This window comes from Neoarius graeffei, chromosome 16 (assembly GCF_027579695.1).
Source record: "Neoarius graeffei isolate fNeoGra1 chromosome 16, fNeoGra1.pri, whole genome shotgun sequence".
Classification (NCBI taxonomy): Eukaryota; Metazoa; Chordata; class Actinopteri; order Siluriformes; family Ariidae; genus Neoarius; species Neoarius graeffei.
Window position 1 is genome coordinate 43,715,027 of NC_083584.1, and position 15,362 is coordinate 43,730,388.

The following is a 15,362-nucleotide window of genomic DNA, read 5'->3' on the forward strand; positions in this document are numbered from 1 at the left end:
AACCACTACACCACCGTGCCGCCCATTATTATTATTATTAAGAAGAAGAAATGCTGGCGCGGAAGGACTACAAATGACGCCATGATAAAATGTGCTGTCACCTCCACTGGTGTCTCAGTAGGAAATATGGTATTGAGACTGATGACAAATAGTATCATCATAAGCCAGAATGTGCAGTACTGTAGAGAATTAAGTGGTAAAGATTCTGTGAGATTTTAACATCCAAATGAACCGTATCATTGAACATAGATGTCCTGATATCATGGTGATCAACAAAGTAAGAAGAAGGTGTTACTTGGTAGATGTAGCCATCCCTGGAGATCATAATATTGCCAAGAAGGAGATCGAGAAAATTGACAGCTATGCCGATCTGAGGGTAGACATTACCAGGATGTGGGATATGGAGACTACAGTAGTCCCTATAGTGATAGCTGCATTGGGCTGTGTACCAAAGAACTTGAATGTCAACCTTGATAAAATAAGCATTAAGCCTCATGTACCCACTCTACAAAAGTCAGTTTTGTTCGGCACTGCCAACATTCTGCAAAAAGTGCTCTCAGTCTGAGGTCAAAGTGACTTGATGGAGAGCAATATAATGTAAGAACTCCAGTATAAGTTACTGCGTGTACTAAGAGATAATAAAAATTATTATTATTATTATTATTATTATTATTATAACAATTGACTTCCAGTCTAGACCATGCCCACTCCACTTTCCAGATGTTTGGAACACTAAATAAATACCCTACTACAGTATCTAGCCTATGCTACTGAATATGTGCTTTTTCAAATGCTCTTGTCCCCATCATTCAGTTCAATTCAATTCAATTCAATTCAATTCAACTTTATTGTCATATGTACTCGAGACAGTGTCACACAGTACAATGAAATTCTTATTCTGCAAGTCCTCCAGCAACATTACGGAAACATGAATACAAAAAAAGTAAAAACAAGACATATAAAGTAAGTAAAATTATAAAGTAATTAAAGTACATAATTAAAGAGATATAAAGTGATTAAAAACAAGGATATAAAGTAATATAAAAAGATGTAGTAAAGTGTAAAGTGCCAGTGCATCATGAACAATCACAAGCAGATTTAGAATTGAAAATTTCATTTATAGCCCCAGATCAGAAAAAGTTGGGATGGTATGAACCCAAAAAGTTGGGATGGTATAACAGTATGAACCTAAGATATTTTATATTTTGCCTGGTCAACTTCATTTCATTTGCTAATATTCATCCGTTCCTGCATTTCAGGCCTGCAACACGTTCCAAAAAAAGTTGGACAGGTGTAATTTAGGACTAGTAATGAGGTAAAACAATTAAATAATGATGTGATTTGAAACAGGAGATGTCAGCACGTGATGGTAATCATAATTTGGTACAAAATCAGTATCCAGAAAAATATCTATGGTGCCTAATATCATGAAACAATTCAATGAATCTGGAGGAATTTTGGTGCATAAAGGGCAAGGGCACAAGCCTAAGCTGAACACCCATGGTCTCCAATCCCTCAGACAGCACTGCATCAAGAATTGTCATTCATCTATAGCTGATATAATCACAAGGGCTCAGGACTACTTTGGTAAACTTTTGTTAAGCTCTACAATACAGAGTTACATCCACAAATACCAGTTAAAACTTTACTGTTCAAAAAGGAAGTCTTAGGTTAAGGTATTCCATGTCTTTGGATGCCATGTGCTCCGGACCAAAGACAGAAAGGACCATACAGACTGTTATCAGAAAAAAGTCCAAAAGTCAAGGTCTGTCATGGTATGGGGTTGTGTCAGTGTCCTTGACAAAGGTAACTTACACTTCTGTGATGGAGCATTAATGCAGAAAAGTATATTGAGATTTTGGAGCAACAGATGCTGCCTTCAAGACGACATCTTTTCCAGGGATATTTCAACAAGACAATGCAAAACCACATTCTGCACACATTACAAAGTCATGACTGCGGAAGAAGAGGGAGCCTGTCCCCTCTGTCCCCAATAGAGAATGTGTGGTGAATTTTGAAATGAAAAATGCAATTTGAGTGCAATACATGTCAAAGATTATTTACAAATCATTGTTTCCAGTTCTAATTTAAATTTCAACATACCGTCCCAACTTTTTCTGGTTTGGGGTTGTACTTTCCTCATGCATTCTTTGCACTGCCTTTCAACTTTTCCTCTATCCTTGTCTTGTCCGCATGGAAAGTTGATAACTGAAGCTTAATGGTCTGATCAAAACACAAGTAAGGTTTCTAAGTGGCAGTGGTGACTTGCTGCATGGTGTGTATTCCTGGTTTTAGTTTACAGGGAAAGCCTATCATTAAGAGTCGTATTTGATTGCATTAAAAAGCACATACAAAGGCACACAACACATATAGTGATTAGTAAGTGTAAACAGTACATATTGAGCAAGTCACCAACAGCGTGTACACATCAGAGTGGTATTAGGGGCCATAGAATACAACATCATTAACTTTTTAATTAGAAATTTATTGAAAAGAATCCCGTGGAGAAAAAATGCATTGCTTCCATTGCATTTACTCCAAATGCACCCAATCAACAGTTAAATAGGTTGTTAAATATAATTTATATGGAGTTTCTAATGTCAACCTGTTTTATATCTATTTCTTGTGCTGCACATTATTGCTTACAAGTGATTTGCGCTTACACATAGAGTAATTCACTAATGGCATTTCATTCTCTCAAGTCTTGAATCTTGTTTAATTAATCTCATCTCATCTCATCTCATTATCTCTAGCCGCTTTATCCTGTTCTACAGGGTCGCAGGCAAGCTGGAGCCTATCCCAGCTGACTACGGGTGAAAGGCGGGGTACACCCTGGACAAGTCACCAGGTCATCACAGGGCTGACACATAGACACAGACAACCATTCACACACATTCACACCTACGGTCAATTTAGAGTCACCAGTTAACCTAACCTGCATGTCTTTGGACTGTGGGGGAAACCGGAGCACCCGGAGGAAACCCACGCGGACACGGGGAGAACATGCAAACTCCGCACAGAAAGGCCCTTGCCGGCCGCTGGGCTCGAACCTGGACCTTCTTGCTGTGAGGCGACAGCGCTAACCACTACACCACCGTGCCGCCTGTTGAATTAATAAAAAATGTAAAATTAAAGTACTGCTTTTCAGATTTTTCAAGTGTAGATCATAAAAAGAATTTTCCCTGACATCCAATTATTTTTGTTTAATGGACCAGAAGCTACTGAATTCAAATCACTGACTTCCAATTTTATTTATTTATTTATTTATTTATTTATTCATTTTTTAAATAGAACAATTAATGTATTTAGAGCCACGTGGCCCTAAATTCTCTGCTATTTTTTCCTGCTTCACCATGACCCAATTCAAGATAGTACATCATCCATCACGTGGTGGGCTTTCCTTGTTCGCGCAAGGCATTGTGGGATACAAATTTGTAACAAGAAAGAGAAATGGAAGACGTGAGTGTGCGAATGAAATGTGAAAGACCGACTACAGCAACAGAAAGCGAGAAGAAAAGATGTTATATTGCAAAGGAAAGGAAACGCAAAACCAAACTAATAAATATCAGCGGTCAGCGAGCACCTCGGTGTGATCAGCTGTTTGTTTGGGGACAGAATGATGGAACTGTCAGTGCATGGTCAAAGATAGTAAATCTGTAGATGGCAGTAATGCAACACTGTGGATGCCAGCTGCCATAAAACCTAAAAGAAGAAGAAGAAAAAAAAGAAGGTGGTAAACCTACTCATGCGCACATGGACATCCTCTGTCTGCTTGACTGCGTGAAGCGAGTGATTTCATGCACATTATTTGCTAGAGAATCCCTTCAAATTAAATAACTTCCCAGCCACAGAATGACCTGATATTTTGTGAGATATTACAGAAATAAACATATATCACAATGACCAAATTTCAGAGGGAACTAAATGTCACTGATTTTATGAAATTGAAAGGCTGTCTAGGTTTAAACTTAAAAAATGAGCTATGGGGGCGTCGTGGCTCAGGTGGTTAAGGCGCCATACCATGAATGCGGGCGACCTGGGTTCGATTCCGGCCCGAGGTCATTTCCCGATCCCTTCCCGTCTCTCTCTCCTGCTCATTTCCTGTCTCTACACTGTCCTATCCAATAAAGGTGCAAAAAGCCCCAAAAAAAAAAAAAATGAGCTATATGTCAAATTCTTTGTTATTGAAAACAGGTTGAATGGTCTAAGTTTTTGCCTATGGTGATGGAAATTGACTGAGTTCTGTTTCTCTGAAGGATGATGGAGTACTCACTGGATGGTCACAATGCCAGCCTGTCAGCCATCCGGACTGTGCGTGTGCTCAGGCCTCTACGAGCCATCAACAGAGTCCCTAGTAAGTAACTGTGTAGTTAATGTTAATTAATGCTATAAAGTATGAAATGTGACTGACAGAAAAGCTGTGTGATATATGTAGATAAACTGATGTCATTAGAAACATGAGAAGGCAATATGAGAAAGATCAGTTCGGGAGCAATTAGTGCTTTATATACACTGATCATCCATAAAATGAAAAACACTGACAGGTAAAGTGCATTACACTGATGACGGTATGTTGTTACAGTGGCACCTGTAAAGGGGTGAGATATATTAGTATTAGGCAGCAAGAGAACAGTCAGTTCTTGAAGTTGATGTGCTGGAAGCAGGAAAAATGGGCAAGCATAAGGATCTGAGTGACTTTAACAAGGGCCAAATTGTGATGGCTAGATGACTGGGTCTGAGCATCTCCAAAATGACACATCTTGTGGAGTGTTCCCGGTATGCAGTGGTTAGTACCTACCAAAAAGTGGTCCAAGGAAGGACAACCGGTGAAGCGGTGACAGGGTCATGGGTGTCGAAGGCTCATTGATGCACATAGGGAACAAAGACTAACCCTGATCTGATCCCACAGAAGAGCTACTGTAGCACAAACTTCTGAAAAAGTTAATGCTGGCTAGAACAGAAAGGTGTCACCATTTAATCTTTTAGTTTCTAATAGCATGTGAGAGTGAGTGTGTTATCTCCAATAACATCACAGTCTTCAATCATCCCAGGAATGATGTTACTTTGCAATAACGCACAACCTCAAGGGGTGTATGTTAATAATGTTGTATGCTATTTTCCATTTTTCATTTTTGTATTAGTAAAACTAAGAATAATGATTCAAAACAGTTTAGAGTAGCGCAGTTACTTCTGTTACTCAGTAACCCGTGGTCAGCAGAGAGATACAGATTCGGTGAGAATAGCTAACTATAGCTAGAACACTCGTATGTTATGGAAGCCATACTGAACACAAGTATGTGGAGCCCTTGGACAAAATTTTAGTGCTATATACAGTATGTACATAATTTGCACATGATTAGACTATAAGTTATAACAATTAAGCTATAATTTAAAAATTCACTCCTTTAAATACTTTTCAATAACCCAAAAATAATGCAAGCTTGAAGGACTGAACCCTGGACCCTGTGAGGCAACAACACTACTTCATGCACCAGTGTGATAACCTCTTTAAAGTCAAGGAATCACTATGCTACTATGTCACTACTAAATTAAAATAATAGCATGTCTATGTCTTCTGAAGAATAAAAAAAATAAATTTATGACATTTGTGACACAAGTTTTCCACATTCTTAGTATCGATCTAATTGGAGGTCAGAAATTACAGCTACTTACTGTAAAATTCATTATTTTCATCAGATTGATCTCCATGAATATAACATTTTTGAAAGCAATCTACTGTTTTTAAGGGAAACGGTAATTTAGTTCAAAATTTGTTGCTGATTTAAATTTTTGTTCAGTGATTATCTTTCTGGGCGGCACGGTGGTGTAGTGGTTAGCGCTGTCGCCTCACAGCAAGAAGGTCCAGGTTCGAGCCCTGTGGCCGGCGAGGGCCTTTCTGTGTGGAGTTTGCATGTTGTCCACGTGGGTTTCCTCCGGGTGCTCCGGTTTCCCCCACAGTCCAAAGACATGCAGGTTAGGTTAACTGGTGACTCTAAATTGACCGTAGGTGTGAATGTGAGTGTGAATGGTTGTCTGTGTCTATATGTCAGCCCTGTGATGACCTGGCGACTTGTCCAGGGTGTACCCCGCCTTTCGCTCGTAGTCAGCTGGGATAGGCTCCAGCTTGCCTGCGACCCTGTAGAATAGGATAAAGCGGCTAGAGATGATGAGATGAGATAACTAATGATATCTAAACAATAAACTGAGAGTGTAAAGAATCAAACCATAAGGAAGCACAGATTCCTGGAACTCTTCCTGCATTTTGTGTTATAAACCTGTGTTGGAGAACAGATGGGTCATTTCCTTTTTTTCTTTTTTTTGTGCACGTTTTCACTGTGAAGCAGGTTGTAAATTTAGTGTGAAGTTAAGCCTCTCCCTGCTGCTTCAGTATTAATGATTCAGCTGTAACGATAGTGATGTGATAGTGTGATTTATCTGTCAGAGTCCAAGGGTGCTACTAAGGTGGAATCGCAAGTGATTTTATATTTTATCACTTAGTAAAACGTCTGTGTGTGTGTGTGTGTGTGGTGGTGGGGGGGGGGGGGGGGGGGGGGTTTACACATACTTGCTTGACCCTAGCTCGTACCTGTAGTTTTTGTGTTTGAATCTAGTTGTCACTCTTTTCACAGACAATGTATTGCTCTGTCAGCATTCGTGTGTGGGAGTGTATGCGCTTGTGCTGGTTTTCTCATTTTTCTCCGCTATGTGACCAAGCACTCCTCCAGGGAGCTCATTACCCCAGCCGTGCTGTGCCGAGGCCTCCTCTCAGACAGCTCTGTGCTGTCTAATGTGGGAGGCATGGACAGGCCACACAGAGGATGTTCCCTCTCCACTCAAGCACATCCATTTAAGGCCCTCTCCTCTCAGCGTACTTCACTCAGAGTACAGCAACCATATATACTCACACAGGCACACATACACAGACTTATTAGTTAAGCATTTCCGTTAGACATGCCCCACAATTCAGTTAGTTATTTCCTTTTGTAATCTTCTTGTGTTTTGTTATTTCTTGGCTTTAAACGAGGAACTCAACATTTGCATAGACTTTTTACGGGTTAGCAAAAGATGCAGTTCCTGATGTATGAATCTAATTAAAAGCCGCTAGTGTCGTACCTTCCTTCAGGTGCTTTTAGAAGGCAACAGCAGGAAGTATTCATTTGAGTTTTGTGTATAAACAATTACCTGATTGGTCAAATGTTTTATCAGATCAGGTTCAAGCTTGGAAAAATCACTCCAGAAGCAATCTCACAGATACGGATAAGCCCAGGCCTGGGCTATAGGTATTGTTATCAGTCTGGTGTGACCACCAAACACATAAACTTCAGGGGACTAATTTATTTATAGTTATAGTTACCCTGTGATGACCTGGCGACTTGTCCAGGGTGTACCCTGCCTTTCGCCCGTAGTCAGCTGGGATAGGCTCCAGCTTGCCTGCGACCCTGTAGAAGGATAAAGCGGCTAGAGATAATGAGATGAGATGAGTTATAGTTATCGGTATTGTGGGACTGGGCCTTAAGACCTGTTTACATGAAGAACAGGACAAAATAACACCTGAAACACTTCATCACTTGGTGCCTTCAGTCTCTAAACATCTTTTAAGTGTTGTGAAAATGAATGAAAACATTATTAATTGGTAAATGCTTTACTGTCCCAACCTCTTTTGAAATGTGTTGCAAGAATCAGAATTGAAATGTTTATTTTGATTAAATAATTGTTTTTTTAATTGAATGAATTTATTTATTTCGAACATGTATAAAAATGTATGTAACTATTTGTACATACAAAAGAAAGAAAACGAGAAAGTGACAAAAAAGAATAAATAAAATAACATAAAGAGCTAAGACATTACAATACACCGCACATTGTTCGAAAAAGGAGTGGGAAGAAGTACAATACTTTTTTTAATTTCCCACCCCTTTTTAACTACCCCGAAATCCAAACTACATTAATAAACCTATAAAAATATATACCATATATCCACTTCATGAATATCTATATAAATATATAATTACAAAAATAAATATATACTACATACTATATATATATATATATATACACACACACATATATATATATATATATATATATATATATATATATATATATATATATATATATATATATACACACATATATATACACATATACATATATATATATATATATATATATATATATATATATAGATACATATATACATACTGTAGGTATCATGCCGCCATCTTGTGTCAGAACTACAATTCCCAGTCTACTTCCGTGTGACCTACGTCACGCGTGGGCGGGATCATCTACGTCATCATACAAGGAAACATAAAACAATGGGACAACGCTTCCATCTTTGTCTCTCACGTCTGGCTTCCGATGAATCTGGATGTATAAAGAGGCGTGCTCTCCACCCAGAAAGACGTCTTCTTTCTTGCAAGATCCATCACTCAGCGCGATTTTCTTTCTTACCCTTGGCGAAGGTGAACTCTAGAGTCGCGCGATCTTTAAACTCAACCTGAGTTACAACCGGTTTACTTGCATTAGAAGTGACGTCACGACTGCAGCCCAGGCAGTCAAAAGTTAAGAAGCGATTGAATCCTTTTTAACTCAAAAGCGCTGTGCATCTTATTCTGATCAGAGACTTTTCCTCACGAACGCTGAGGTTCGGACCAAGAATCCTCTGCTTTCCACGGGAACCACCCAAGTGCTCCGCTGGACCCGAAAGTTTTCTCCGCCTCCATCACGAGCGGCTCACGTGCTCCCACGGCGAGGCCCGAGACTACACCGGCGAATAGTTTTTCATATCTTGCTAAAGGCAGGATTAAGTAAGATTTTGGCATTTGGGCATAATTAGGATAGTCTTAGGAATTTGCTTTTATTGAAATAGTGTGAATTTAAACCCAGGTTTATCTGTTACACTGTTAGACACGCAGCGTGTTGATTTATTTTGTTCTATATTCTAGGGTTGGGCGGTATTACGGTAAGAAGGTATCCCGAGGTATCCAAAAGTACCAACGGTATCGGTCTCATTACCGTCATTTAAAAAAATATATAATATCTAAATAAATATGGAGTACATGAGGTCATAATATAAAATAATAAATTGAAGATCATCCCGAATAACTGTGTGATCGTATTTTCACTAATTCTATCAATTTCCTAAAGAAGTTCTCATCGCGTGCAGGGTTGTTTATGTCGTTACCATGGCAACCCTGCGTGACATTTTGGAGTCTGACAGAAAGCTTCGCAAGAGACTGAGACCGGGGGTGTCATGGCTCAGATGGCTAAGGCACCGTACCATAAATCCGGGGACCCGGGTTCGATTCCGACCCGAGGTTATTTCCTGATCCCGTCTGTCTCTCCCCCGCTCATTTCCTGTCTCTCTATACTGTCCTATCTTAAAAAAAAAGAGACTGAGACCGTGGTTGAAAGATGGCAAGTCAAGATAACGAGTTAGTGGCAAAAAAAAAAATACAACATCAGCAGTGTGGCAGTATTTTGGTTTCAAACCAAACGAAAAATCTAATATGTCCCCTAAGGCACACCATAGCCTGGGGTACTCCACTTCCATGAGATCTCTCCAATGAGTTGTGTTTTGAGTAGGTTACATGAGTAACAACAAGGTAAAATAATATAACGTATGACATTTGGGATGTGGGTAATAAACGTTTGAAATGTCATCTACTGAAGAAACGGAAGAAAACATCGTAGCGTAAACTGTTAGGTTTCTGGTGGGAATTAGCAATGTGCTTGCTATCTTTGTTGGGTGTGTTAAACCGTATGGATTTAAGTGGAATAATTGTAAGGAGTTATGTGATCAAGACAACGTTTTAAGCAAGGTAAGGCCATTTGATTATTAATTTCCCCGCCATGGCATGACGTGGGCCCATATGATTTTGCCTTGTGCAGCTATCACGCATTTGAATTAGGTTCGCCTCATTTGCGCTGAAGAATATGGTTTATCGCGCAGTCTAAACGGACTTGGGTGTTGGTTGATTCTTTTTCTTTTTTTTATTTCCCATGCTTGAAAGGGTATGATCCTGCTCATCGTGTACTTTTTTTTGATGGAGCAGGTGAAATAGTGCTGCAAATGGCGTTTCAACGCAGACATGTGTAAACGACAGTTGAATGCTATTTTCAAGATGAAGGAAGAGTTGCGTGATGCTTTGAAATATCTCTTAATGCTAGTGTTGCCACACGTCCAGGTTTGTCCCGGTTTTTTGTGGAAAATGGAAAATGTCCAGGAAAATGGAATAACCTTCCCGGGACACGTTTTGTCCCGGTTTTTTACTTCCTCACATTATCCCCATTGAAATAAACACAAATCATTAATGTTTCTCGCAGCCACTTAACATATTAATAGTTTTCACGTAAGCGGGCATATTGTAGGCAGCTGCTCGTGTGGCCTCACCGAATGTTTGCGCACGCAGCCAGTCGCCGTTGCTAGGTGATCGTGGTCAATACAACGGCGGCCGCGCGAAATCAAAGATACTGGAATACCGTAATACCAAACAATAGGTGAGAGTTCCCTTGGTCGGTGCGCGAGTAGGCTGGCTGTCTACTTCCTATGTTCTGATTCTGATAAAGGCTGGTTCTAAAGCCTGGGCCAATTTCATCAATAAATTAATCATTAAATAAATCATTAAATATATCAAAAAAGAATGCCTGAACACTGGCGTGAGAAATGAATAAATCAGTTGTCCCAATAACATAGCACCTCTCTCTTGTGATTAAAACAAAGGATTAGGGCTATTTGGTTTGATTATAGTCTAACTTTTAAAGTTCAGTTCTCCAGAGAAAAGGCTAAAACAACAACGAAGCAGACTGAGAGAAATTATATTGATTATATTTGTATTATTTTGATTTGGAAACGGAATGGGAGGAGAGACTCTTCAGGGGGCTGTTAGCCTACTATTAAATATTTGTTTAAAAAAAAATTGGCGTCCAAATAAGATCATTCCTATATGAAATTATTTTTTGTAATAATATTTGTGGTAGTGCCCATTTAAGGGTTAAGAAGACAAAATGAATTTTAACTAAACGCCTAACTGCACCAGTTGAACTGTTTTATTTTTAAACGTGAACATTCACATAAGGCATAAGGCATCGTAGATGTGCGTGTCCGCAGCCCTCAACCCCCGCGCTCGTACGTGCGCGCAGGCGCAGCCGCCGACCGATGTGTCCCGGTTTTTTACAACTCAGATGTGGCAACCCTACTTAATGCACAAAATTCGCTTTGCTGCTTAATCCATACCACAATGCACACAATTCGCTATGCTGCTTTTAAATAGTACATTTGAGGCATAGGCGCACGTTACACAGTAGGCCGAAACAAAATATTATTTTTTTCTCGGTAATACCGTATACCCCGGGAAAACACAGAGACGGTTTAAAGGTATCAAAATTTGGATACCGCCCAACCCTACTATGTTCTCTCAATTGTTTAATAGATAGGCTGCGCATGCTTCTCTCTCTTTTATTCTTACTAACATTATAATTTCATTATTATACATCTTGATCTCAAGATTTCAGTGGATTCAGTATGGTTATGAGCTAGTGGGTTAGCTACAGCTTCCCTTTTGTCTGCTTAGCAACACAAAGCTAATCAAGGCCTACCATGTGCTCAGCAGGCCATCAGGCCTGATAAACCACACCTCAGCTAGAAATCCACAAGCTAGCTTTTAGTTAGCTACGGCTAATACCTTTGTCTTTAGCAACACGTGCTCAGTAGGCCTCACCAGGCCTAACAAACACACACTAGCTAGGCCATAGGGCCTTTAGCAAACTCACACTAGCAACACAAGGCTAAACACAGAGCTAATCCTTTGTTCTGTTTAGATAACATTCTTTTGTTTAGCTACCAACAAGCTAGGCCTCCACCACGTGTAGTTAGCTACACGAGGCTAAACACATGGTCAAGTCCTTCACACACACACACACCTCACTGCTTGTATATATTGATTTATTATTTTATCTTTTATCTTCGTATAATAAATTCATTTATTAAACAAACTGTGTTTATTTGTGTGAACAACATCTGAAGTCCCCAATCTTCTCAAAGAATTCAAAAAGGGTGCATATAAAAGTTATGTAATATGGTAAGTGATTGTAATAATTTGGAAATATACCATAATCTAGCTGTTTGGTAATTTATCCAGGATTCATGGTATGATTCATTGAACGATTCCCTAAATGATTCATTGAACGATTCCTTGAACGATTCACTGAACGATTCACTTCAAATGAGAGTGATTCTATGGTATGATTCAATTCAAACGAGTCAAAGTAAACGATTCAATGGGATTGATTCATTTTAATTATTAACCTTCAAAATTTAATGAGACTGATTTAACGAGATTGATCACTTAATTTCAATAATTAACTGATTGCACCCACAATACACTTCATAAATATCCATATAAATATTTAATTACAAAATTAAATATATACTACATTCCGTATATACACTTCATAAATATCTATATAAAATTAAATTTATCTGAATAAATAAATAAATATTAAATCTAAATTAAATTCATGAAGTAAACACCAAATAATGTGATGATGTATTGTTTTGAGTGCAACACAGGTCAAAGATGATTTATAAAACACCAAATGATGTGATGATGTATTGTTTTGAGTGCAACACAGGTCAAAGATGATTTATAAATCGTTTTCAGTTTTAATTTCAATTTCAACATCCCGTCCCAACTTTTTCTGATTTGAAGTTGCACATGAAGAAGTTCCTCCTGGACTTTCTGTCACTTTTATTCTCCTTGAGCAATTCAAATAGCTTGTCATTGAACTTACATGGATTGCTTACTGTGTGCACATTCAGACCACAATCATGTGATCAGATTTCTCTGCTCCTCTATTTTTCTTCACTTGCAATAGCAGTAGAAAAGTAATAATAAGCTCTATTTTAATGCAGTCACAAGTGTAACTTGTGATAGTGATAGTCAGTAAGGGCATTGAGAGCGACAGTTCTAGCCGATCTACAAACATGGCTTCTCAGAACTACAATGCCCAAGAACCACAGTGCTCCCTGTCACCGGCTTATTGATTACAGCTAACTCTCATTCACTCACAATCAGCCAGGCTACTTAAGCCTCTCTCACTCTCACTGCCATTGCGAAGTATCGTTCTGAGTTTACCCAGTCATACAGTGCCAAGCCTTTCTATCTCTGGCTGCCTCTAGTTTTCCTGACCCTTGCTATCTCTTTACTTCTACGCCTATTGTCTCCTCTTTATTGCCCTGTTTGCTGATCAACGACCCTTGCTTGCTTTTTGACTACGATTCTAGTTTTGTGATTTGGCTACGTTTCCTGGTTGCTACCCCGCTCTCCCCTGCACATACATCCGTAAGTGCCTGCACCCTGACAGGTAGATCATAAGCATGTTGCTAATTTGGTTGGATAAGCAAAATTTTCCTGTTTTCACCCATTTGCTATTTTTATGGACAGAAATAAACATGCCTGTGTTGATGTGACTGGAGTCCATCCATTATCCATAACCACTTATCCTGCGCAGGGTCATGGGCAAACTGGAGCTTATTCCAGCTGACAATGGGCAAGAGCCAGGGTACACCCTGTACAAGTCACCAGATCATTGCAAGGCTGACACATCGAGACAAATAATCATTCACACTCTCATTCATGCCTACGGTCAAGTTTGAGCTACCAATTAACCTAACCTGCATGTCTTTGGGGGAAACCAGAGCACCCGGAGGAAACCCACACAGACACAGGGAGAAACTCCACACAGAAAGGCCCTCGTCGGCCACTGGACTCGAACCCAGAACCTTCTTCCTGTGAGGCAACAGTGCTAACCACTACACCACTGTGCCGCCCTGTGACAGGGGGTGCGACACATACAAAATCTACCAGCACAGTGCTTAATTCAAATCAGTGTCTTTCTTTTCCTGTCTGCTGAAACCTTCTCTTAGTGCAAATGCAAGAGAAAGGTTTTACCTGTATGTGCTTAAACATCCTGTTACATGTTCTATAACCCAGCTTTGTGGATGAACACTATTTAATGTCTCTCCATTTTAATATAAACTGACTAACTAAATGCAATTCACATGACTGACACATTTTGATAGAACTAATTATATACCGCATTTGTTCAATTTCTTATTTTTTTCAATCGGACAAGGCATTAACTGTAATACGCAGCAATGAGCGCATCAGAAGACAGAAAACATATTGTTCGAGTTATATCAGCCAGGTGTTGTGTCCACCAATACTGTATGATGTCAATAGGTTGCACACCTGGATATTTATGTTAGACATAACATAAAACTGGATCGTCTTTGCCCAAACTCTGGGACACTTTGACTGCACTGAAAAATCATCTGACCTTATTCCCATAGGAAGCTTGTCAGATTATTTAGAACAGCAGCAGGTGAAATCTGAAATAGGCCACAAATTTGACCTGAATCGCACCCAGTTTGTGCAGAAGTGTTCTAAAATTGACAGGAGCAAGACACTCTAAGGCCAATTACTAAATGTATCTGACTGGGCTGTGACAGCTTGCAACAAATTGCGAACATCATTCGCGAGAGTGTTTCAAAAGTGTCTTGAAACATTTGCGGGGCTTCTCAATTTCCTCACAAGAGTCGCAAAGTGTCGCTCCTTCGTCACTGAAATTTTGAACATGTTCAAAAAATTAGTGCGACAAAATTTCTCTCAAAATAGCCACAAATGCGTCGCTGGTGTCGCAAAGCCGTCATGAACCCTTCTCAAGTCAGTTTCCGTGAAGTGAGATACTGGCTGAAGTGCGAGAACTGAATTTGCATCTTTTATCGCAATTGTTGTGTCTCCAACTAGTCGCAGGCTGTCACAGCCCAGTGAGATACTGACTGAAGTGCGAGAACTGAATTCGCATGTTTTATCGCAATTGTTGTGTCTCCAACTAGTCACAGACTGTCGCAGCCCAGTGAGATACCGGCTTAAGAAACTACAGATGTGCCTAATTTCTTTGTTTGAGGAGTGTGAAAGTGAAATGTAGCTGAATTATCATTATGAAGCTATCACTCCACCATACTGCACACATTTTGTCTCATTCATTCATTCATTCATTCATTCATTCATTCATTTTCTATACTGTTTATTCATTACGGGTTCCATGTGAGCTGGAGCCAGTCCCAGTTGACACTGGATGAGAGGCATCGCAAGGCTAACACAGAGAGATAGACAGCCATTTGCACTCACATTCCTATGGGCAATTTAGTGTTGTCAGTTGACCTAATCCACATGTGTTTGGACTGGCGGAGGAAACCGGAGCACCCTGAGGAAACCGACACAGACACAAGAAGAACATGCAAACTCTATACAAAAAGACCCCAGTTGACCAAAATGTTCAAACCTAGACCTTCT

At 39.6% G+C, this 15,362-nt stretch overlaps 1 protein-coding gene across 1 annotated transcript in view; it reads left to right on the forward strand.

The window, feature by feature from the left end:
• Window positions 1–15,362, forward strand: part of cacna1ha (calcium channel, voltage-dependent, T type, alpha 1H subunit a) — a 120,060-nt gene that overhangs the window by 2,914 nt on the left and 101,784 nt on the right. Inside the window, exon 3 of the mRNA XM_060943017.1 lies at window positions 4,257–4,354. Coding sequence (XP_060799000.1) covers window positions 4,257–4,354 — 98 coding nt within the window. The remainder of the gene's footprint in view (window positions 1–4,256; window positions 4,355–15,362) is intronic.